Genomic DNA, 23,430 nt, shown 5'->3' on the forward strand with positions numbered 1-23,430 from the left:
AAGAGTCCCACGCTCAACCGACTGAGCCACGCAGGCGCCTACTGCCCAATTTTTCTTATCACTCTTTGCCATCGGACCTCTCGCGCCTGTGCTTCATTTGTGCCCCTGATTTGTGAGCCGGCACTTGATCGGCTTCATTCTCCGCACTGGAGGAGAGCTTGCTGTACGCAGCACGCATTTATTTTATTTTATTTTATTTTTTAAAAGATTAATCTATTTGACAGAGAGAGACACAGCGAGAGAGGGAACACAAGCAGGGGGAGTGGGAGAGGGAGAAGCTGGCTCTCCGTCGAGCAGGGAGCCCGATGCGGGGTTCGATCCCAGGACCCCGGGATCACGACCCGAGCCGAAGGCAGCCGCCCAACGATTGAGCCACCCAGGCGTCCCACGCAGCACGCATTTAATTAGTGCATGCTGAGCTAATGCATGCTTCCCAGATTTCCCCACAAGGGCAGTCGAGGCGGAACCGGCACTTCCCTGAGGTCTTCCCAGATCACCCCCGACGCTGCCCACCGCACGTGCGCCAGGGTGAAGAGCAGCCCTTGGAAAGTGGCCAAGGAACTGGATTTCCGCCAATTTTCACGGCCACTTGCTGCTGGCGACCCCCGCGTGGAACGCTGCGGCGCCTACCCCTGTCGGGCCCGCCCACTCCATGTCCCCACCCACCCAGGGTCACGCCCCCGCTCGGCGCAGGCGCAGATGTAGATGCGGCCGCCCGCCCCACGCCTCTTCCGGGTCCCGGGCTTCGCGACAGATTCGTCGCGATCTGCCCGCGGGGACCGGCCCCACAGACTCGAGAAATTCAGCGGCAGCTCTGCCAGCGCGCGGGGAGCTCATGCTCCGTGGTCTCACGCTCTAGTCCGCGAACCGCGTGCGGAGCTGGGCCTCGGCGGCCGGGGCGAATCGGCGGAGGGGTGGTAGCGGCGGGGCCGCCCGTGAGCGCGCCGGGGAGACTCCGGGACCGAGCGGGTGCGCGCCTCCCCGAGACCCCCCACCCGTCGGTCCCCAGGCCCGTGCGCGCCCCGAGACCCTCTCCCGTCCCCAGACCTCCGCCCGTCCCGCAGACCCTCCCCCGTCCCCCGAGACCCCCGCTCGCCCCGAGACCCTCTCCCGTCCCCAGGCCTTCGCCCGCCCCGGAGACCCCCTTCCATCCCCCGAGGTCCCCTGCCCGCCCCACGAGGCCCCTGCCCGCCGCACCACCATGTGGACTCCCGGCGCACGCTGGGCAAGGAAGCGTGGGACGGGTTGGTCGCTGGCATGTTATCCGGCCTGCGCATCTGAGCCCGCGTAGACCCGGCTGGGTGGGGAGGCGGCTCGTGGGGATCCTTCTTGGGCCCCTGATGCAGCCTTATTTAATGGCTGGATGCACTGGTGATAGGTGCCTACCTAATGGTACTCAACCCTGCAGGGGCACCTGACCCCAAATACGAGCACAGATGATTTTGGTTTCTGGGAGAGAAGGGAGTTTGGCAGATGGATGATGCCTCAGGGAGTTAGAAGTGATAGGACGCCTGTAGTCCAGGGTCTCCAAGCCCCAGCACTGCTGACATCTGGGTTTGGATAAGCCTCTGCCCTGGGCCCTGTCCTGTACATAGGGGATATTTACCAGCATGCCTGGCTTCTACCACCCACTCACTAGATGCCAATAGCACCCCCACTTGTGACCCTGGGGCACAGTGCCTTATGGTGGAGGGTACCAAGCTGTGAACAGACTCTTGGTAGATGCTGGAGGGGAGGATACTGCTGGACAACAGCAGGGGTGAGGAGAGACTGGGGTCCCCAGAAGTTTAACAAGAGGGGCCAGAGGGTGGGGGTTCTGAGACCAGGCCAGCACGGGTGCCAAGGGCTCCGTGGACTTCTCATGTGCTTGTCCTGTGGCCTCCAGGATGGATCCAGTGCAGTCTGCAGTCGCGCTCACTGTCCGGGAAGCACTTCACACCCTTTCCTCTTCTGAGGATGGCGGCCATCTCCTTTCCACCCTGGGGGCCCTGAAGCGGTATCTCAGTGGAGCGGAGAACCCAGCCCTTCCCGGGGAGCAGGAGGAGTTTGCCAGGATGCACTTTTCCGCCGTTCTCCGATGTCTAGTGGGCAGGCTGAGCCCAGGCTGGCTGGAGCTTCTGCCCAACGGCCAGTTGGAGGACCTGTGGGCCAGCTTCTTCCTGGAGGGCCCTGCTGACCAAGCCTTCCTGGTGCTGATGGAGTCCATCGAGGGTGCTGCCGGGTGAGTGGAGTCTGATGATGGGGTCACTTGTATTGTCTGAGGCACGAGTGTGGCCTGAAGGATTGCGAACGGGCAGGTTCTCCAGCTTGTGTGAGAATGTGGTGTCCTGAAAGGTGAGAAAAAAGAGCATGCGCCCAGCAGAGCACCTGCAAAGTTGAGGCGGTCTGTGTTGATCTCCTTTGCAGTGAAGAGGCCCTTGCCCTACGTCCTGCCATGCTGGCGAAGGGAGTGAGTGAGAGCATTCCCATCCCGGCGGCTTAGCCAGTGGGTTGGCTCCAGACTGGGGTGACATCGGTAGGCAGTGGGCATTGCCATCCTCGTGGGGCCCTTTGCTTCACTCCGTGGCTCTCAGCTCTGCAGGGAAGCCCCTCCCTGGGCCCCACAGCACACTCGTGGGGACACCTTGCTCAAGGTGGTTCCCGGACTCAGTGTCAGAGCACAAGACAGTCCTGCCACGTGCCTCCTGGCTGTGGCGAAGCTGGGTTTCAGCAGAGTCGGTGTGGAGTGGGAGAAGACAGTGGCAGCATCCAGTGACTCCATGGTGGGGAAGCTGCTCTGGGTCCTGCCAGGGACTGGCTGTCTGGCAGTGGGATTTAGATACTTGTTGTCAGGTACTGATTAAGCTGTGGGATTACTTGCTCTTGCTTTGGGCTGGGGACGCCGAGGGCGGGGGCTCGCGGCTCTTCCCTTCACACCTGCTCTTGCTTCAGCCCAAGCTTCCGTCTGATGAAGATGGCGCAGCTGCTGGCCAGGTTCCTGAGCGCGGGCAGGATGGCTGCGGTGATGGAGGGCCAGTGTCGGCAGCTGACGGAGCCGGCCTTCCGCCTGCTCCAGGAGACACTCCTCATCAAGGTGGTGGGCTTGCCCGACCACCTAGGCAACCGTCTACAGCGGGAGAACCTGGAAGCATTCCTCCCCCAGAATTACTTCCCTCTGCTCGGCGAGGAGATCATGCGGGTGCTGCAGGCGGTGGTGGACTCTCTCCGAGGTGCGGGCCCCTGCACACTGTCCTTCCAGCCATTTTCTCTGGCCACCATCCCGTCCCTCCCTCCTTCTCTCCCTCCCTCCGTCCAGGCTTCTCATGGCCTCGGGGCACTTGGGATTCTCGGGGTGATGCTGTTGGCAGGTCAGATGTTGTCTCCTGTGTGGGGTGGTAGCAACCTGCACGCTGAGCTTCACCCACTTCTTGGCTATTGATCTTGAAGATGGAGCTGACCTTGATTCCTTTAGCTCCTGGTTGGACCCATCGGTGAAGCCATCCAGATGGGGCTGCTCATAGCCGGGGCCTTCACGGAGCATCTTAGAGACCACATCACTCAGTCTGCTCTGGTTGGGGCCCTGGCATCGGCACCACCCTCTGCTCTCCCATCATGGGGTGCACACAGGGTCTCGCTGAGGCTGTGGAGTGGGTGCCCTTCATGCGTGTGCTCATGTCGTCTCTGTGCCCGCCCTGCGAGGGAGGACCCGCCACTGCAGAGGGTCAGGGAGCCAGGGTGAGGCGAGGTGCGCTGGCGTCTGTTTAGCCAGGCTGCCCCTCCTGCTCTGTGCTGGGAGAAGCCTCCAGCATGTTCTGAACGTGTCCAAAGCAAATCTAGACTGCGTCTGCTTCTGTTGGGTGGCTGCATCAGGTTCATCTTTGTAGGAGCTCAGACGCCCCTCTTTAGGTGGCAGATACACCGTTTCCTTTCGTGCACGTTTTGACTGTCTCGTGGTGGGCACCCCCATCATGGGGCTGGTGGGCCTGTCCTCCCCTCTCCCCATGCCCCGTTTCCTCCCTGCGGGTGGCTCAGACGTGCCCCACAGGGCTCACTGCCCTGGCCTGCCCCTCGGTGCCTCCTTCACCCTGTGCCACCACACGGAGCCGTACTCCATGGCATCATCACAGGCGATTAAGCAGGCGGAGTGTGAAATTATGGTGGGTGCTTCCAGTGCGAGACGGTGCTACTGAGGTTTCAGTTGGAACTAGACAGAGAGAAACGGTGTTTTTACAAGGCAGAGATGCCGCTGCAGACGTGAGGTCTGTTCCCACCTAGTCAGGTGTCTCATGGACTTACCGCTGCCCTGCTTTGAGATCCTGCTTTCCTTCCCGTCCCAGGTGGCTGGGACTGCTCCGTCTCCTTCCTGTCTCAGGTGCTCGGGAAGGCCTGTGTCCACGGGAGACAGAGTGAGTGTTCCCTGTCCCGGGAGGAGCCACGGTCCTTTGCGGACGTCTCCCCGCCCTTCCTGCAGCCGTCCCGGGCGGGGGCCGGCAGCGCAGTTCCCTTGTGGAGCCTGAGCCCCTCGCCTGGGCCAGGCCCCCCTGGCGGACCCGTGGGCTGTAGACGCTGGGTGCCGCGTGGCCCCGAGCTCAGGGCCTCCGTGTCTTCCCCTCAGAGGAGATCTTGGGCGTGCTGGTGCCGCGGCTGACGGCGCTCACCCAGGGCAGCTGCCTCTGGCAGCGCGTGTGCTGGCGACTGGTGGAGTGTGTGCCCGACCGGGCCATGGAAGCTCTGCTAACGGGACTGGTGGAGGCCGCCTCGGGGTAAGGAGCCAGAGGAGCAGGAGGCGGGTCTCCAGGGACAGCAAGTCTCCCGTCCCTTGTACGTGTTGCGAGCTCACGCGGGGAGGCCGTGCCTCCTTTGTCACCCCTTACTAGACGCGGCCAGACCAGGGTAGGGACATCCGCTAGTGTGGACGTGCTGGGCTGTCCCTGGGAGGAGGGAGCATCAGGTGTGACTCAGAGCTGGGGCGCAGGCCCCGGGCTCCCAGTGCTTAGCGCGGAGCTGGGGACATCTGAAGTTCACGCTCTGCCCTCTCCCCTCGCCTGTGCCTTGCAGGCCCGATGTCCTCTCGCGGCTCCTGGGGAACCTGGTGTTGAAGAGTAAGAAGGCTCAGTTTGTGATGACCCGAAAAATTCTGTTCCTACAGTATCGATACTCGGTGAGACTGGGGTAAGGGGGTGGGCTGAGGGCCACCCCAGGGCCCAGAAGTGACCGTAGCATCTGGAGCTGAGCTCGGTTGCCCAGGAAACACTGCTGACCCTCAGTCTAGACCTGCCTCTGCTCTGGGACCCCTGGGCAGACGGTCCTTGGACCGTTACATGGGCAGCTGGTGTCTGCCTGGTCAGCAGTGACCGGACGCCCGGTCTCTGTCACAGACGCCCATGCTACAGAGCCTGCTGGGGTACCTGGCCATGGACAGCCAGCGGCGCCCGCTCCTCGGACAGGTAAGTGCGTCCGGGCCCTCCATCCCTGGTGTGCTGGGACCACCTTCTGCTGGGAAGGGAAGGGAGAAGGCCCCTGCCTGAAGCAGAGAGTGCCGGCTAGAGCGTCTCCTGGGCTGGCAGTGGGCCACGGGTGCCGGCCAGGTCAGCGGCACCGTGCAGGGAGGCAGGCGGGGCCATGTGACCGGCTGTGCTGCCCGCCAGGCACTGAAGGAGCTCCTGGAGACATGGGGCAGCCCCAGTGCCATCCGCCATGCACCTTTGCCGCAGCAACGCTACATCAGCTCGGCCCTGCTCATCTGCCTGGCGCACCTGCAGGACGCGGAGCTCCGAGACAGCCAGGACGGTGAGTAGGCGGGCCCCTGCCCCAGCCCCGTGCATGTCCCCACATGCTGCCGGCGCTCAGTGTGCTGCTGTTGGGGCTTCCAGAGCTGCTGGCTAGCCTCATGGCGGGAGTGAAGACTCGTCTGGACAGCAGCCTGCCCGCCGTGCGCCGCCTGGGCATGATTGTGGCCGGAGTAGCCAGTGCCCGGATCCACCCTGATGGGCCTCCCCTGAGGTTCCAGGTGAACGAGGGCGGCACCCTCAGTGTTGCCCCACCCCGATGTCACCCCGCCTTCCTGGGTCCAGGCTACGGCCCGTGTGCTGGCGTGGAACGGGACCTGGGGGCCCCGCTGAGGGCCGCACCCCGAGGGGAGGGAGTGTAGCCCCCAGGTGGATTCCCTAGGGCATCCGGAAGTGTTCTTTCTGGACAGGACTCAGGCGTGGGGGACAGGAGTCCCCTCCCCTCCACCTGCGGAGCCCCCCAGGATGTCCTCGGGGGATTCCGGTCCCTCGGGAGGGGGGGTTTCCCTGGCCTTGCACACCCAGCGCTACCTGTTGCCCTGTAGAGACTCACAAAGTCGTGGGCTATGCTGGAGGGGGCAGGGGCCGCGGACCTGCCCCTCTGGCGCGCCCCCGGCCGGCTCCAGCCTCTGTGCGTTGCAGTATGAAGAGGATGAGCTGAGCCGCGAGCTGCTGGCCCTGGCGGCGCCCCCGCCTGTGGCTGACAGCCCCTCGGAGGCAGAGGCAAGGTGAGGGTCTCCATGCCCCGTGGTCCCTGAGCTCTGGGCGTGGTTGCTGGACAGGGCCCATTCCCGCACGTGCGTTTCTCTGTCACCTTGTCCTCCTGGACTCCAGTAGCTGAGACACAAACAAAGAAGCGCAGGGTGGGGGCAGGGAGAACACTTCCCAGGGACGGTGGCTTCCAGGGCCAGAAGCTTATGTGGGGCCTCCTCGAAGGGCTCCTTTGTTCTCCAAAGCCCGGCTGCAGAGACCCCTGACAGAGGGAGCGTGGACAGTGGTGTCCCCCAGGCCCAGCCAGAGGGCTCAGGCTCTGACCTGGACAGGTAGGGGCTGGTATCCGGTGGAAGCTGCAGACATGGGGGAGCAGAGCCCCGTGCATGTGAGCGTGGGAGTGGACAGCCCTGGCTGTGTGGAGGTTGCGGGTCAGCCTTGCAGTGCCGCTCTCCCCGAGCGCCCTAATGGGAAAAGTCTGCTGTTCCTGAGGCTTCGGGGACTTGGGGGTGGCTCAGGCCGGTGGCTCAGGAGCACGGCCTGCCTGTTGCCTGCTCCTGGGTGACGGGCTGGCTCTGCGGGTCTCTGCTGCTTCCCCAGTGACGATGAGCTTGTCCCCTATGACATGTCGGGGGACCAAGAGCTGAAGAGTGGGAAGGCGCCTGCCTACGTACGGGACTGTGTGGAAGGTGGGTCTCTGCCCCGGCGTGAGCCCCACCAGTGCCTGCCCTGCGGTGGCTGAGCCCTGGGAATTGCCTGTGGCCCGGGACTTGCCTGCCTCGGCCCAGCGCCCAGACCCTGGCCATCAGTTTTGCCTCACACGAGGTCAGGGCTGAGGACCAGCATAGGCCCGTCTGTTCTGTGTAGCCCTGACCTCGTCTGAGGACTGGGAGCGCTGGGAAGCGGCCCTGCGAGCCCTCGAGGGGCTGATCGTCAGGAGCCCGGCTGCCACCCGCGAGGTGAGGAAGGGCTGTGTGTCTGCCCAGGAGGCCTGTGCGCCTGGGGTCGGGGTGGGGCACTGAGGCACGCTGACCCCTGTGTGCAGGTGAGCGTGGAGCTGGCCAAGGTGCTCCTGCACCTGGAGGAGAAGACGAGCGTGGTGGGGTTTGAGGGGCTGCGCCAGCGAGCCCTTGTGGCTGTCGTGGTCACAGACCCGGCCCCGGTGAGTCCCAGGGGTGGGGTGGTGCTGCGGTCCTGCTGCCAGGCAACGCCTGCACGGGGGCCCTAGCCCTGGGTGGTGGCCCACAGTGGCCTCTCGTGTGCCCAGCTCAGGTCGCAGAGTATCTGACCTCACAATTCTACGCTCTCAACTTCAGCCTTCGGCAGCGCATAGACATCTTGGACGTGAGTGCCCGGGGCCCTCTGTCCACTCGTCAGGCCCAGGTGCCCTCATGAGGGGAGGGGAACGCATACTTGCCAAAAGCTATGTGGCCAGTACCAGAGGCCTCCCCAGGTCCCTTGTTGCTGGACTTGAGAGGCTGGGACCGGCACCCATCTGGGGTTGTCTTGACAGCACATAGGATTCAGTGGACGCTGCATGCGTCCTTTACCTTAGACAAAAGCTTTATTGAGATAGAATTCCTACGCACTACGACTTCCCATCTTAAGGTGAGCAAAATGCGTTCTGTCCACACGATGGAACGTTACTCAGCCTTATAAAGAAAGGACGTTCTAACATCTGCCACCATGTGGTGGAACTTACCGGACACTGTGCTCAGTGGAAAAGCCGGTCCCGAGAGGAGGGTGGTGTAGGGCTCTGCCTTCATGAGGTCGTTGGGGTCAAAATCAGACAGGAAGTGGACAGTGGGGAGGGCGTGTTTCACAGGGACGGAGCTCCTGTTCGGGAAGACGGAGGGGTTCTGGAGATGATGCTGGTGATGGCCAGGTGAGGTGAACTTGCTGCCGCTGAGCTGTGCACTCACCACGGTCACGGCACCAAACAGGGTCGTCATCTCCGTGCTTGCCGCTCAGTGGCATTTGGTCCTTGACTGTGTCGTGTGACCTTCAGCATCCTGCATCACCCTCAAAGGAATGGCCCTTGGCACATACTGCCTGGGCGGGCGCCTGCCGGCACCAGGCTGCCATCTATGGCTTTGACTGTGCCGGGGCGTCCCGCACGCGTCCCAGGGCCCATCCATGCACAGCCTGGGCCTGAGCTTCTTCCCTTTTCCCAGGTGTCTGGGCACCAGATTGGACGAGGTTCTGGAATAGAAGGGGCTCCGGGCACAGGAGCCAGGCTGCTGGGCTGTTGCCAGGGGGCCGTCCAGCTTTCCCTCCTGTCACCCACACAAGTGCGGTGACACTGGGGTACTCGGAACTGACGTTCTGTGTGGTCCCCAGAACATCCTCCGGCACCGCCTGGGCGGCTGATGGCACCAGTGGGGCAAAGGGCTTGAGGTTACTCAGTTTACCTTGAATTTTGGAAAATGCCATCCTTCCCTAGAGCAACGACAACTGCCCTGGGTCTTTTTTCTCTAGGTCCTGACTCTGGCTGCCCAGGAGCTGTCTCGGCCTGGACGCCTCCCTCCCCAGTGTGGCTCCCCGAGCCCCACCTCCCAGCCGAGCAGCACCCAGGCTCCCGCCTGGCGGGCGGTTGTGCAGGAGCGGATCAGAAGCAAGACCCGGCGGTTCTCTCAGGTTAGCTGGGACCCGGCTCACCCACCCGGCTCAGACCCACCCGGCCTGAGTGGGTGCTGAGTGGTCAGTGGCCTCTAGGCACTGCCTGCATGGGTGGGGGTGGCGGTTGACTCGGGATGGGATGGCGCTGGCACTGGCGTTCTGTGAAGGGAGTTTTGGGTACAAACTGAGTGAGGGACACGTGCTGTAGGGCATCAGAGTAAAGTGGTTTTAAGATGGGACTGCAGACGTGGGCGTGAAAATGGCCTGAGGAATCCTGTGTCAGCAGGAACGGACCTGGTGTGTGCTGGGTCATCGGGGTCCACTTGGGGCTGTCACGGGGGCCGGGAGCTGCTCGCGCCCCACGGCGCACGGGACAGTGCCCACAGTGGGAGTCCTGCCTGGGGGAGGGGCGTGGCACCTTGAGCACCGTGTGTTTGCAGCGCTCTCCCAGGCGGGGGCCGGGTGCTGGCCCCAACGAATTCAACTTGGTGGCTGGCTACTTCTTCTTCCCCCTCATTCGGCACTTTGACAGGTGAGTGGAAGGCCTGCATGCCCTCGTGGACAGGAGGCTTCCCAGCGTGGGGTCTGCGGTCCTGCAGCAGGGTCATGACCTGGGTTGGGCAGGTGACGCGAGGGTGACAGGTGCCACCGTTTCACAGATTACGGGCTCTAGCCGCGGGGCTGGAGCTGCACTGTGGTGCCTCACTGCTCCGCCCGCTCTGCATCTGTCTGTCCAACACCTTCCCCTCGTGACTCTGGGTCACGCATGGGGACGGGCAGTGAGGAGGAGCGTCCGGGGCCCCGGGTGTCCCTCAGTGGCCCAGGGGCTTGGGAGCCAGCTCCAAGTGCCCAGCCTGCACATTCACTGGATTCTCTATTTCAGGCCTCTGGTGACCTTCGACCTTTTGGGAGAGGACCAACTGGTTCTTGGGAGATTGGTCCACACCTTAGGGGCCCTGATGTACCTGGCTGTGAACACCACGGTGAGTGGGGGTGGCAGCCGGTGGCTGTCCCCACAGAGGGCCTCACGGGGACTCAAGCACAGGCTCCAAGGTGGGGACCGCTTCTGGGTGCCAGGACCCCTGCCCACTGGTCTCTGTGGTTTCAGGTGGCTGTGGCCATGGGCAAGGCCCTCTTGGAGTTTGTGTGGACCCTTCGCTTCCATGGTGACGCGTGAGTGGCCGTCAGGCTGAGGGCAGTGGTCCCACGTGGACACACAGACGGGGTTCCAAATCCTGCTGTGACGTGGACAGCAGGAGGTGGGGGGCGGCTCCTAGGTTGGCCTGGCACTTCCTAAGCAGGAAGGGGCAGGGTGGGGTCGAGCATGCTTTGGTTGCCTGTGTGTCTACTGTACCCCGAGGAGAAGTGGGGTCTTCCTGGCCTGGGGCTCCATCAGGACTCCGACTTCTGGCCTCCTTTGTCAGCTACGTGCGCCGGGGCCTGCTGTCCGCGGTCTCCTCTGTCCTGCTCAGCGTTCCGGCCGAGCGACTGCTGGCCGACCTGCCCGATGAGCTGCTGGAAGCCCGGCCCTGGCTGGCCGGTGAGCACCAGGCCCCCAGCCATGTTGGCGAGGAGGGAAGGAGGAGGCTGGTGCAGCCTGGAGGGTCCCCATAGCCGTCAGGGCATGGGGCAGCGAGGACCTGGCTGTTGTCGGGTCACTTTGTGGGGGTTCTGCAGGGGGACCCAAGAGAAGGTGCCCTAATGTGGGAGATGAGCTGTATTTGTTCTGGAAAATTCCAAATCGGCAGTAAGATTACAAGAACCACACAGCAAGCACTGTGTAACCTCACCAGGTTCGCCAATTAGCAATTTTTTTTTAAAGACTTTATTTATTTACTTGACAGAGAGAAAGATCATAAGTAGGCAGAGAGGCAGGCAGAGGGAGAGGGAGAAGCAGATTACCCACTGAGCAGAGAGCCCGATGCAGGACTCGATCCCAGGACCCCGGGACCATGACCTGAGCCGAAGGCAGACACTTAACTGACTGAGCCAGCCAGGTGCCCCTGCCGATTAGCATTTTGACAAACTTTGCCCCCGTCAAGGTTCTTTTTGAAAAGTCTGCTGGAGCCAGCATGACCTCCCACCTATAGGCACTTGAGTTGCCCAGAGCGAGCGCACACCTTTCCACTCTTGGAGCCCACGACTGGGACTCTATGGTCTAATGTGCTGCCATGCTCGGAGGCCCAGGGGTCTGATGACAGCCTTTGTCTTTCCTTTCTGTGGGACCCAGGCTCCAGGCAGGGCCCCTTTCGTCGTGTTGGTCGGTTTGCAGAGTGCCCTTCAGTGTGGCTTTCTCTGATCACATGTGTCGGGACGGCTCAGGGCCTCGTGCTGCAGGCGCGCGGTGTCCCGAGTCCTGGGATGGGTCCCCCTGCCTCCCTGCCACCATCGCCCCAGGGGGAGCGGGGCGTTGCCCCCGCGCAGGGACGGGGGTAAAGGCCTTTGCTGGGGTGTGAGGTGCTGCTATCTCGGGTGGGGGGCAGCCAGGACACACCAGGCCCGCGGGGGCTCGTGCAGGAAGACTTCCCTGACAGAAAACTGCGGAGGGCTGGCCTGCGTGGCTCGGTCACGCTGCCGACGTTCCGCTTTCTCTGGGCCTGGCAGATGTGGCGGAGCAGGACCCCGACGAGGATTGCAGGGTGTTGGCGGTGAAAGCGCTCCTACTTCTGGAGAAGCTCAGAGACACACTCGTCCCGCTGTCGTCTCCTTAGTCCCTGCCCGAGAAGGCCCCGCCCCGCTGGAGCTAGCCCGGCCCGCCCGAGGGCTCTGCCCGTGGTCCACGCGAGGGCCTCCAGCGCTGCCCCCGTGGACAGGGCCACCTGAACGTGGCCCAGAGGTCCCGAGGAGGGAGGGAGCCACTGGGGCCCCTGCAGGCTGATTCTTAGCCTGTCCCCAAGCCCCTTCCTCACCTGAATGCAGACTTTAAAAAAACACAAAAAGGAAGAATAAAAGGGAGCTGCAGGTACTCAAGCCCGCGCCTCGTGGCTCTCACTGCTCAGGCAGGGCCCACAGTGCCTCAGTAGGCCCTTCGAAGGGGCATAGGTGTTGGCAGCTGTGGAAGGAGCTGGGGGTGGGAGAGCCCAAGGTCCCCCTACCTGCCCTGACATGGCCTGAGGCTGGTCCCTCCTCACGGGAGCTGGGGACAGAGCTGCACCCGCAAGGCTGCCTCGTGGAGGAAACCTGCCCCGCACAGGCCACCGTGTCACCTGGGCAAGGCCACCCCCACGTCCATTCCAGTGGACACCAGGCCCTGTGGTCAGGAACGGTGTGTCCTGCTGGAAATTGTGAGTTGTGCTCTCAGGTGCCTGCCTGCATGCTGGGACGAGGTGCGGTGAATATACTAACACGCATAGTCCGTCGAGTTCTAGCGTTTCAGGTTTTACAATCTACTTGGGAGACTGTCATGGAAAAGATGAGCCAACTCCCTTCCTAGTAAAGGGACCGCAGGGGCCAGGAATACTGGAAGGACACACATTGCCCCTTCTAAACAGGACAGCCAGTGCCCTGGGGCGTCAAAATACCAGTTTATATTTCAACAAGAAAGTCAGGCTCTTGCTACCAACCCCAGAAAGTTCCAGAGGAGCTCGCAGCAGCGACTGTCAGGGGTCGCTCTCCACCTCCTCCAGCACCTCCTCGTCTACTTCCTTGTGGTCCTCCACGCTGTTGTGGCGGACGCGCTCAGGCACGGTGCGCACCAGAGGGATGCCCAGGCCCTGGTGGACGGCATCCACGGTCCGCTGGTTCACGTAGTAGGACATGTTGGCAGAGGGCACTCGCTTCCGCATCTCCTCCAGATACTTGTAGGCCTGGGTTGGGACAGCCGTTAGCAGGTTAGTGCACAGCGAAAACCAAAGAGCTCACCCCCTGTCCAGGGCGGTGAGTTTCCTGGACACCCACCCCATGCCTTCACAAGAGGGTCCTGGGGACAACTGTCTATGACCACACAGCCTTTCCGAGGGCTGGTGGTGTCCAAAGCTCGGGCTCTGACCGTGCTGTTGGCTGTGGTCAGCACCCCCAGCTGAGTAGGAAAGTCCTGTGAGCAGCCCAGGTTGAAGGACCCGAGTGTTTGGGGGCCACACTCCCTGGAGGAGACATGAGGGAAGGAGGCATTCACACTGCAGACGGTTTCAGGGTGGCAGGGCAGGCAGCAAATGTACGCCGTCCATCTGGTTTCCTCTGACCAAGCATCAAATCTGCCCCAGCTCGTTGGGCCTAGGATTAGTCTTGAGTCTCTTGTATGTATGGTTCTCGATCAGAAGCCAGTAAACCATGGAGCTGTCAGTGGTTTTCCTGTGGAACTTCCTCTGGTTCTGCCAGTGGGAATATGTGGGAGAGCCTGGGGTTGAGGGACCTGAGCCTCCCACAAAGCACCACACTTACACCTGCCCACACCTGCCTATGCCTGCCCGTGCCTGCTCTGCTGGCTCACACCTGCCTACACCTGCCTGCACGTGTCCACACCTGTCCACGTCTGCTATACCTGACTGCACCTAAGCATGAAGAGAAGAATAGGTCTCGTGTGGCTTCTAACGCTTACCACCAAGTTCAGATGTGATCAAAATTTCTAAGAGCTTAAAAAAAATTTTTTTTAGGGGCGCCCGGGTGGCTTAGTCATTCAGCGTCTGCCTTCGGCTCAGGTCATGGTCCCAGGGTCCTGGGATTGAGCCCCTCATCGGACTCCTTGCTCCACGGGAAGCCTGCTTCTCCCTCTCCCACTCCCCCTGCTTGTGTTCCCTCTCTCACTGTGTCTCTCTCTGTCAAATAAAATCTTAAAAAAAAAAACTTTTTTAAAATAAGGAATGATGATCAGATCTTAGTATTTCTTTTTAAAAAAGATTTTATTTGTCAGAGTGTGTGCATGAGCATGAGCAGGGGAAGCTGCAGGCAGAGGGAGAAGCAGACTCCCCACTGAGCAGGGAGCCTGATGCGGGGCTCGATCCCAGGACCCTGAGATCATGACCTGAGCCGAAGGCAGACGCTTAACCATTTGAGCTACCTAGGTGTTCCAGATCTTAGTATTTCTTAAAGATGATAAAATTTCCAGAGCAATTTTAATTTGGGTGGATAGAACTAAGATATAAAAAATAAGACATAAAGGGGCGCCTGGGTGGCTCAGTCAGTTAAGCGTCTGCCTTCGGCTCAGGTCAGGATCCCAGGGTCCTGGGATCGAGCCCTGCATCGGGCTCCCTGCTCAGTGGGGAATCTGCTTCTCCCTCTCCCTCTGCCGCTCCCCCTGCTTGTGCTCTCTCTCTGTCAAAGAAGTAAACAAAATCTTTAAAAAAAGATAAAGATGAAAATAAAAAGTAAGCTGTGGTTGTTGGAGGGATGGAGGACGGGCAGACTGCAAGCTCCCAGGTGCTCTCGAGCCGGGGGGGGGGGGCACCCACACAGGAGGAGACTGTGCTGTGAGCCCGGCACCGTGCCAGGCACCGGAACACAAGTACGGAGCAGACGAAGGCCAGGACTCGGAGCTGTGGGGACGAGACAATCCAGGGGTGGGGTCCAGAAGCAAGGGGCTGCTGGAGACCATGGTGCAGGGGTGCACCCCCTCTGTGTACAGAGCTGGTTTCTCAGCAGTCAAGGCAGCAGTTTCCAGAAGGAAGGCATGGTCACCAGACACAGATGAAGGGTGACAAAGACAGAAGTGCTCCAGGCCGTCCTGGCCGATGAGGATGCCCACTGTCCAGGGTCAGGGGCGGCTGGCGTGGCGGCGAGGCGAGTGCGAGGGGGCAGTGGGAGACACAGAGCAGGGATGGGGCCTTCTCTCCCCACCAGAGGATGCTTAGCCTGCCTACCTCCTCACCACTCACAGGGCTGTTTCTTTTAAGTTAAAGTTGCTAAATCCCATAGGCTCCAAACAAGGGTTGAGAAAGCAAAGAATCTGGTGAAATCATTAAGAGTGATTGTTGAGCAAACAGTAGTTGAGCAAACAGTCGTCTGAGTCCAATTTTGTGTTTCTTCTCCAAAAAAGAAGGAACCTTGCTGAGAGATTTGGAGTTGCTCCAGCAGAGGGTCAGCGAGTGGACATGGGCGGGGATAAAGAGGGGGCAAGCAGGAGGCCAGGGACCTGAGTGTCACTCGTGGCGCTGACCTTCGGGCTGTGGGAGAAGGTCACAGGCTGAGGTCCTGTGTGCTCCAGAGGCTAAGGCCCAATGCCACAGGCACGGCTCACTAGCGACATTTCTGAAAATGATTCATCATTAGTCGCTTTACAAGCGCTCAGGAGAGCAAGGTGAAAGGCTCCCTGGGGTCGCCCTGGTCTCTCCAGGAACCATCTACTCTGTTAACTACGAGCGACGCCCACAGGACACCCTCGAAACACAAAGGAAAACTGCAGCCAGAGGGCAGGGTGGCTTCTAGTGTTGGTAACAAGAGGATGGTGATGGGGAGAGAGGCTTCTGGTGGGGGCAGAGGGACTGGCACGGAGCAGCCCTCCTCCATGCAGGGGTGCGCCGGGCAGACTGCACAGGCCCCTGAAGGGAGAACCAGCCTCGGGCAGGCAGATGGCAGGGAGCCAACACTGGTAAGCAGGGAGGAGCCGGGGTGGGGTGAGTTCCTGCTCCCTGTAGCCTTTGCCTGAGGGGAGTCCCAGTCAGGGCCACTGGGGTAAGCAGACCGGCATGTAGAAAACCCACCCTTACTGGCTTGAAGACCCGGAATCAGAATTGGGGTCAACCACAGCAGCCGGAAATGAGGAGACATCGGAAAAGAGAGAGTCCCGGAGGGGAGCCCATGCCCTGGGAATGGACGCTGCTCTCTGGTCCCCTCAGCACGTTGCATGTGGTGGGAACAGGGGCCGACTTCAAGCCTGGCCCAAGCTAAAGTACTGAGCAGCAACTCCCTCTCGAGGCTACCTGCCACGGCGGGGAGCCAAGCCTCTGAGATGGGTGGAGGGAAGTTGCTGGAAGGAAGGAAGGAAGGGAGAAGAAACAAACAAGCATACTCTTCAGAGGAACATCACAGAACCCAGTCTCTACCGTGGTTTAGCCACGGTGTCTGGCACACAAAAGAATCTCTAGACGTAGGAAGCAACAGGACAATATGACCTACACTCGAGAGACAAGATGGATGACGGAGACTACCTGATGCAATCCAGAGGCTACTAGAGGGGCAAATTATGCCGGCTGAAACGTAGGGATAGGAGCAGCATCAGAGCAGACACCGCACAAGACGGGTGAACTTGAAGCAGTAGCAATAGCAAAAGCAAAAGCCAAAAATGAAAACTAGAGAAAATTCTGGAAAAAACAGAGAAGAGAATGAGTTGAGCCAGGAGACAATCTACACAAGCAATTGGAGTTCCATCAGGAGAGGACAGAGGGATAGGAGGGAACTTCCCACAGACGGGAGAAAACACTGGCAGGTCATACGCTGGTACAGGAAAGGCGCCTAGAAGTCATAAGTCATAAAGGCCACAACCAACGTCAGAAGACAAACCCTGAACAAAACCATGGGGGAGGATTTGGGCACTCAGAGGACATGAGCCCATGAGAAGGGGCTCAACACCGCTAGTCACCGAGAGAAGGCGCATTAAAACCACAAAGAGCTACCGCTCTGTACCCACCGGGATGGTGGGCATTAAAGACCCATCATACCAAATGTGGGCGGAGATGAGGAAGCACACAGGTGCAGGGTGCGAGCTAAACGCGTCCCTTCTGCTCCGAACACCATCTTTATTTGTAAATGTGACTCACGGTAAGTTGTGGCTACTCAGGGCTGGGTATGTGGCACTTTTTCTCAGAAGTGAACAAAGGGGGCCACCACTTCAAGGAAAATGGTAATGGACAGTGTTTGTGCTCAGGATAAATCACGGAAGGATTTCAGAAACCTTAGGTATCAGCTACCATGAGCTGGACATCCTCCCAAAATCTAAAGACTTTTCTTTTTTTTTTTTTTAAGATTTTATTTATTTGAGAGAGAGAGAATGAGATAGAGAGAGCATGAGAGGGTCAGAGGGAGTAGCAGACTCCCTGCTCAGCAGGGAGCCCGATGCGGGACTCGATCCCGGGACTCCAGGATCATGACCTGCGCCGAAGGCAGTTGCTTAACCAACGGAGCCACCCAGGCGCCCCTCTAAAGACTTTTCTGATGGGGCTGGTGGTGATACCAAAAAATAGGATTTTTTGACTCGTATAATGAAACGTGTTGACATTTGCTAACTCAGTGAACCTATAATTTCCAGATGAGCAACATGATGTTATAAAATCATGTGTACGTGAAAGATCTAAGATGTACCAGCGGGCTTTCATGTCACCAGGTACAACAGCATCCAACCTCGTAGCTGGGTGTTAAACCCCGCTTGCTGAGTTTTGGTGTAGGCTCAAAGATGGGCTGCAACTGTCTGAGGGTCCTGCCTCTCTCACCTGCATACTAGTGTGAGGCCAGATTTTCTTCATGTATTTCAGCTAAAAGACCCATTTTACCAAATTGAGAGCAGAAGCAAAAATGGAGAGTCCAGCTGTCATCCAAGACATTAAAGAGACCTGGAAATGTGTAAAAGAGTGCTACTTTTCCCACTCAATTTCTCTGTTTTGGAAAATACAGAAAATATAAAAAAGTTGTTTTAATGAAACTGTTATTTATGTCAACATATAATGTGGGTTTATTTTATTTTTCAGTGAGTTAGTTTTATTCTGTAACACAATAAAGAACGTCAGGTCACCCCACACAGATAACTTCCCTAGTGTAAAGGGGTCCTGAGACCAAAATGTTTGAGAACCACTCTGCTGAAATGAATCATCGAAATCCTTCCACAAAGAAAGCCCCAGGCCCAGGTCAGCTCACTCATGCACTCTATCAGACACTGAAGGAAAAAGCAACAGCAGTCTTTTGTAAACTCTTTCAGAGAATACAGGAGGTGGCCAGAATATAAGGCCAGAATAACCTTGACACCAACTACGAAGGAGACACTACAAAAAAGAAACTAAAGAAAAGTCTGGGGGTGCCTGGGTGGCTCAGTCGTTAAGCGTCTGCCTTCGGCTCAGGTCACGATGCCAGGGTCCTGGGATCGAGCCCTGCATCAGGCTCCCTGCTCCACGCGATGCCTGCTTCTCCCTCCCCCGCTCCCCCGCTTGTGTTCCCTCTCTCGCTGTGTCTCTCTCTGTCAAATAAATGAATAGAATCTTAAAAAAAAAAAAGAAAGGAAAAGTCTGACAGTTTCTGAAAATGTGCAACGCGCTGGCTGTATGACCCCGCGTCCCACCCCTAGGTGTCCAACCAAGTGTTAGTGAACTGAGGGGGAAGGGCAGGACGCCTGCAATTTGCTTATCGCTCAGAAATATACCCACTTTATGTATAAAATATCAAATAGAAATATGAAAACATACATATAGAATGAATAAGTAAATGTGGCAAAATGCTGAAAACTGCTGAATCTGGTAAAGGGTACATGCAGGTTCTATTATTCTTGTAGCTTCTCAGTTTGAAATCATTTCAAAAGAAAAAAAGGCTAAAAAGTCAAACACAGACAGGAGAAGCGCCTCCTTGCCATGAGCTCGCAGCTCCCTGGGGCGGAGAGAGTGGGCACCGCCAGTGGCAGCGGCGGGGCCTCCCCCCAGTCATCCCCAAGCCCCGCCAAGGCCTCACCATCTGGAAGTCCTCAGCCTGCAGGTAGTGCTGTACCAGGAAGCCACAGACGTCCCCGACGCGGATGGTGCTCTCCAGCCCCGGCTCCTCCAGGAGCAGCCCGCACTGCCTGACCGCCTCCTTGGGGTCCTCGGTGTATGTCCTGCCGAGAGCAGAACCCCGCTACAGGTCAGGGGGCACAGCAGGCTTGCAGCCTGAATGAGGAGCTCCTGGCATTGGCAGGATGGAACTTTTGTGAACTTAACGCCCGTGAATTAAACAAATTCCCTAATGAGTTCATTCATAAACTGGCTGATTCATTGAATAAAAACTTACTGGTCGCTCACAGTCCTGGTACCGTGCCAGACTCAGCCTGTCACCCAGTCCTTGCCTGGTTACCAGTCTGGAGGGGGTCACTGTGATGCAGGGGGATGTGGGGCGCCCTGCCCGAGGCAGTCAGGCAGGGGGTGAGCATGAGCAAAAGCCAGCAGAAGGGACACACTCCAAAGGGCGCGTGCGCGGGTCTGCTGCAGGGCAGGGGGTGGTGTGCGAGCGAGTGAGCGGGAGAGGGACCCGGCGGGGCCTTGGGGGGAGGAGGGGCTCAGGCTCCCGCTCTAGGAGGCCCGGTCCTGATGCTGCATGTTCCTTGCTGCACATTGCCCCCCCATCCGCCCCCCCCCCCAACCGCACTGCAGCCCAGGCTCAGCAGATATTCCAGAATTTACACGTCCGAGCAGGGAGCTGCATTTTATACAACAGTGCTCAAAGTGTTTCTGGAACTTCTCTTCTAAAAGCTTGTTCTCAGAGAAGGAAAATGCTTTCATTGGTTTAGGAAGAAGCTTAGCTTGGCTGCCCACACAGCAGGCTCTTGGAAAAGCTGGACGAGTTGCCAATAGATAAAAACTGGCCTCATGTCCAAATTTAGATGCATGGTCTCTCCTAAAAATAGCAACAACATGCCGCCCCCAGCCTCCTTCCCACAGTCTCTGTGGCCCCCAGGTGGTATAGTGGCCGGCCTGCTCCAAACCACTGAGCTTGAGCCCTGCACACACCTGAGCAGGTCCCAGGCTCCCCTCAGACACATGCTCTCCTGACCTGCATCTGCCTCACCACCCCCACCCCAGACTTCTGATTTTTTCTGAACAGTCTTCCTGGCGGTGTGCCCAGGTTTGGGGAATTCCCCAGGAGGAGCTCATCGAGAAGGAGGCAACATAATGTCCACATGTCCTACTTAGGGTCCACGGGACTCCTCTGAGACTCCTCTGCACTTGCTCACTGCAAGTGAAACCGGGTCTGCTCCCCCGCAGGGAGAGGAACCTGGGGGGCTCTGTGTCCCTGCTTCCCCGCTCTGCTGTGGACACACCTTTGGGCCTGGATGAACCGCTTCACCAGTGTCATCTTGCTCTGCAGCTGAGCCAGCTTGGTCTCCTGATCCAGGGGGCTCTTGGCCTTAGCCTTGGACAGGCACTTGTAGGCCTCTGTTAGTGCCCCGTGGGCTTTGTCGTAGTTCTGGTACTCATCGATCTCCACCTGTATGGATGAGACCCGTCAGGGTCCCCGGGGCCCCACCACCCTCCTGGGGGTCCTGGCCCTGGGAGGAGGGTCTGTACCTGGGCACAGGCATCGTAAAAGCCGGCCAGCAGGTCGAGGGCCCGCCCCTTGGTGTAGAAGCTGATGATGTTCTTCATGATCTCCGGCTCCTTCCGCCAGTCCAGGGACTGCAGGTAGTTGGCAGCCATGATGTAGATTTCCTTTTGCCTCGAGACGCCCGCAAAGAACACGATTTTCTCCGTGTCCCCAGACTTCAGCAGCGCTCTCATGGCCTACACAAAAGGCGAGCCCGAGGAAGGGCCCAAGGAAGGGCGGGGGCTGGGCTTGGAGCTTGAGCTCGCCGTGCCCCTCCTGCCACCTCTCCCCGGACGCTCACGCAGGACTCCACCACAAGAGGGAGCTCAGGGCTCCTCTGTCCCACGGGGCCCTGGGAAGCCCAGGCTGGGAAAGCACATCCCCGGAGGGTTAACCCAAGCAGTGGGGACGCCGTTTCCAGCCCGGGCCCACGCTCACCTTCAGCTTGTTCCCTGCCTGCGTGTACTTCTTGGTGGCCAGGTGGTAGTTGCCCTGGCGCATGCAGCAGTTGGCGATCTGCTCCAGCAGCTGGCGCCGAGACTCTTCCGACAGGTCCTTGGAGTCCTTGGACACGGTCATTTTCTCGGCCATCTCCTCGGTGATGGTCATGTTCTGCTCCAGGCAAAGCTGCAGGGCTTCGTGGTACTGCAAGGAGCCACAAAGTGGGAAGGGGCGGTTAGCGCCGGGATGCAAGGGGAGGCCAGGCCCACGGCCGGGGGGTGGGCGCCAGGGCAGGGACAGGACGCACTTGCCAGGCATGGGCCAGCACTCGTCCCCGTGACTCTCACACTGCTGACACCCCGAATTGCAACGAGGGGAATGTGGAGCTCAAAAGACTACTGCATTAGTTGTGGGAGGAAAAGAAACCAGAACTTAATTTTCTTCTATAATTTGTTTCAAATTTTTAAGCTAAGGGTTTTGATTAATCTTGAAAACTGAAGGGAAATCGTATGCCCTTCACTTAAGAATGGGTCTTGGACAGAAAGCGTATGTCTTGGAGGTGGTTCCATCTCCGTTGGGAACACTGGCGTCTTGGGAGGCGGCTCTTTACTAGGGGACAGCGGTGTGCGGGTGCCTCTCCCGTGTGCACAGTTGTGCTGAGCACGGATCCCAAGGACAGGAAGCGCTGGGTCGAGGGGCCTGTGAGTTCTACTGCAGAGGGGTACTGCCTGCTGCACTGGCACCCAGCCCGAGTGGGTCTGCTGACCTCTTCACCTGCACTGGCCTGACTCAGGACAATGGGATCTTCGTGAGTCTTCATCTGTTATTTCTCTCATTATGGATGAGGCTGAGTATCTGGTGTGCTGGGACCACCCACATTTCCTTCTTCAAAGAAACTGTCCATATAGTCTTTGTTCTTTCGTTTTGAGTGGCTGGCAAATTTCTTCCTGGTTCATAGGAACTCCATACCTATTAGGAAAATTACACTTCGGGACAGAGGTAGGATACATTTTTCCCCCATTTTATTATTTATCTTTACTTTCTTGTGGTGTGTTTTCCATGTGCTATTTTCAGATTTACATTTGGCTGAATGGATCAGTCCTTCCCATTGGCATTTGGGTTTTGAATCATACTTAGAAGATGCCTTTCTTCTCTTTAGATTGTACAATATATCCGTGGTTTCCGATGGAGTGGCGGCTGGTTTTGCTGACACACGTCTCAGACCCACCTGGAATTTACTAGGACGCAGGAGATTTTCCCAAGTGGCTGCCTGGTTGCATCGACCCCCTTTATTGGATGGCTCATCTTTTGCCACTGCTAGCAAATGTTCCTCTGTATGTACGAGATGAGCGTGCGTAAGTGGCTCTGTGTCTGGATTTTCGAATATTTTCTGCTGATCTGTAGGCCTGATCATGCACTGGACCCCAATTATCCTACCTGTCATATATTTTCACAGTCTGAGGGCTTAATCACCTCTTGTTACTCTTCTTCCAGATTTTTCCTGGCTCTTCTGGTTTATTTCGTTTTCACTGCGAAACTACAGAATCCACTTATCTGGCTAGAGAAAGCCCAGTGGTGTTTCTCCTGGGGTCATATTAGGTCTGGGGCTGCCTCGGGGAGGGTGGACACGTGCATCTGCTGGGTCTTTCTAGAACATGTGCTCAAGAATTCTTGTGTCGCTCACCAGTGAGCCACTCAACTGTAAGCATAATTCTGCTTCAGGAAAAAAGATCTTTCAATTTGGACAGGCTAATTTTGCATGACTAACAATCTTCTATGTCTCCATTCAGTGGCTATCAGAGAGAATATTTCTACTTAAAGAATGTCAGGCTTCTACTGAGCACTAGAAACAGTGCTGGCGAGGACGTGGTGGCATCGGAACGCTGTGTGCGGCTGGGCGGATGTGCTCTGGGGCAGCTGTGTGAGAGGGCGTCTGGAGGTCCCTCCAACAACTAGAACAGTTACCAGATGATCTGGCAATTCGAGTTCTGGGTAAACACCTGAAAGAACTGAAAGCAGAGTTCTGAAGAGATAATGTGTTCACCCATGTTCACAGTAGCGCTATTTACAAGAGCCAAGAGATGGAGGCCACCCAGTGTCTGTGGATGAGCAGAACTGAGGCAGTGTGCGCACGAATGCAGCATCACGCAGCCCTAAAAGGGAAGAACATTCTGGGGCGCCTGGGTGGCTGTTGGTTAGGTGTCGGACTCTCGGTTTTGTCTCAGGTCATGATCTCAGGGTCATGAGATAGCCCTGCATCAGGCTCTGCGCTCAGCACTGAGTCTGCCTGAGATTCTCTGTCCCTCTCTCTCGGCCCCTCCCATTTGTGTGCATGCATTCTCTCTCTCTCTCTCTAAAATAAATAAATAAATATTAAAAAAAAAAAGGAAGGACATCCTGACACCTGCTACCACACGGATGAACCCCGATGACGTGACGTTCAGGGAAACAAGCCGGACCCAGGACAAATCCTGTATGATTCCACTTATATACGGTCCTTCGAGTGGTCCAATGCATTGACACAGAAGGTAGATGGTGGGTGTAGAGGATGGGGAGCTGGCGTTTGACGGGGACAGCATTTCAGCTTTGCAAGATGAAAGCAGGTGCGCGGAGATGGCTCTCACCTCGACGGGAGCGTACTGGACAACACTGAGCTGTGCTCTCAAAAACAGCGAAGACAGTAGCTTTTACATTATGTGTACTT

At 58.2% G+C, this 23,430-nt stretch overlaps 2 protein-coding genes across 5 annotated transcripts in view; one reads left to right on the forward strand and one right to left on the reverse strand.

Moving 5' to 3' along the window:
• Positions 1–719: 719 nt before the first annotated feature.
• TELO2 (telomere maintenance 2) lies at positions 720–12,068 on the forward strand. 4 transcript variants are annotated; one of them, XM_028111967.2, is made up of 21 exons: positions 720–969; positions 1,886–2,221; positions 2,932–3,209; positions 4,317–4,385; positions 4,595–4,742; positions 5,038–5,140; positions 5,358–5,426; positions 5,628–5,769; positions 5,853–5,989; positions 6,411–6,496; positions 6,725–6,811; positions 7,080–7,168; positions 7,347–7,438; positions 7,525–7,641; positions 7,752–7,823; positions 8,958–9,116; positions 9,539–9,630; positions 9,982–10,081; positions 10,207–10,271; positions 10,523–10,638; positions 11,703–11,898. In XM_028111967.2, the coding sequence occupies exons 2-21, from the start codon at positions 1,887–1,889 to the stop codon at positions 11,807–11,809; spliced, it is 2,463 nt and encodes an 820-aa protein (XP_027967768.1). In that variant the 5' UTR covers positions 720–969; position 1,886; the 3' UTR covers positions 11,810–11,898. The 4 variants fall into 4 exon arrangements, with proteins under 4 accessions (XP_027967768.1, XP_027967767.1, XP_027967769.1 ...); XM_028111966.1 differs by lacking the exon at positions 10,523–10,638 and having other exon boundaries at positions 11,703–12,068; XM_028111968.1 differs by lacking the exons at positions 7,752–7,823; positions 10,523–10,638 and having other exon boundaries at positions 11,703–12,068.
• Positions 10,901–23,430, reverse strand: part of IFT140 (intraflagellar transport 140) — an 80,482-nt gene continuing 67,952 nt past the window's right edge. Inside the window, exons 26-30 of the mRNA XM_028111965.2 lie at positions 20,724–20,930; positions 20,270–20,482; positions 20,023–20,189; positions 18,681–18,822; positions 10,901–12,904 (exon numbers count right to left, since the gene is read on the reverse strand). Of these exons, the coding sequence (XP_027967766.1) occupies positions 12,698–12,904; positions 18,681–18,822; positions 20,023–20,189; positions 20,270–20,482; positions 20,724–20,930 (936 nt within the window). The 3' untranslated portion in view covers positions 10,901–12,697. The remainder of the gene's footprint in view (positions 12,905–18,680; positions 18,823–20,022; positions 20,190–20,269; positions 20,483–20,723; positions 20,931–23,430) is intronic.

The sequence above is a fragment of the Eumetopias jubatus genome, unplaced genomic scaffold (assembly GCF_037043125.1).
Source record: "Eumetopias jubatus isolate StellerSeaLion01/CBP00866 unplaced genomic scaffold, mEumJub1_p1.0 scaffold_12, whole genome shotgun sequence".
Classification (NCBI taxonomy): domain Eukaryota; kingdom Metazoa; phylum Chordata; class Mammalia; order Carnivora; family Otariidae; genus Eumetopias; species Eumetopias jubatus.

Bases quoted from the DNA above. Each gene is read 5' to 3' on its own strand.
- TELO2 (XM_028111966.1), top strand. From the start codon at position 1,887: ATGGATCCAGTGCAGTCTGCAGTCGCGCTCACTGTCCGGGAAGCACTT. The intron at 6,497-6,724 runs GTGAGGGTCTCC...TGTTCTCCAAAG, and splicing joins CCCTCGGAGGCAGAGGCAAG to CCCGGCTGCAGAGACCCCTG. The intron at 10,082-10,206 runs GTGAGTGGGGGT...CTGTGGTTTCAG, and splicing joins ACCTGGCTGTGAACACCACG to GTGGCTGTGGCCATGGGCAA.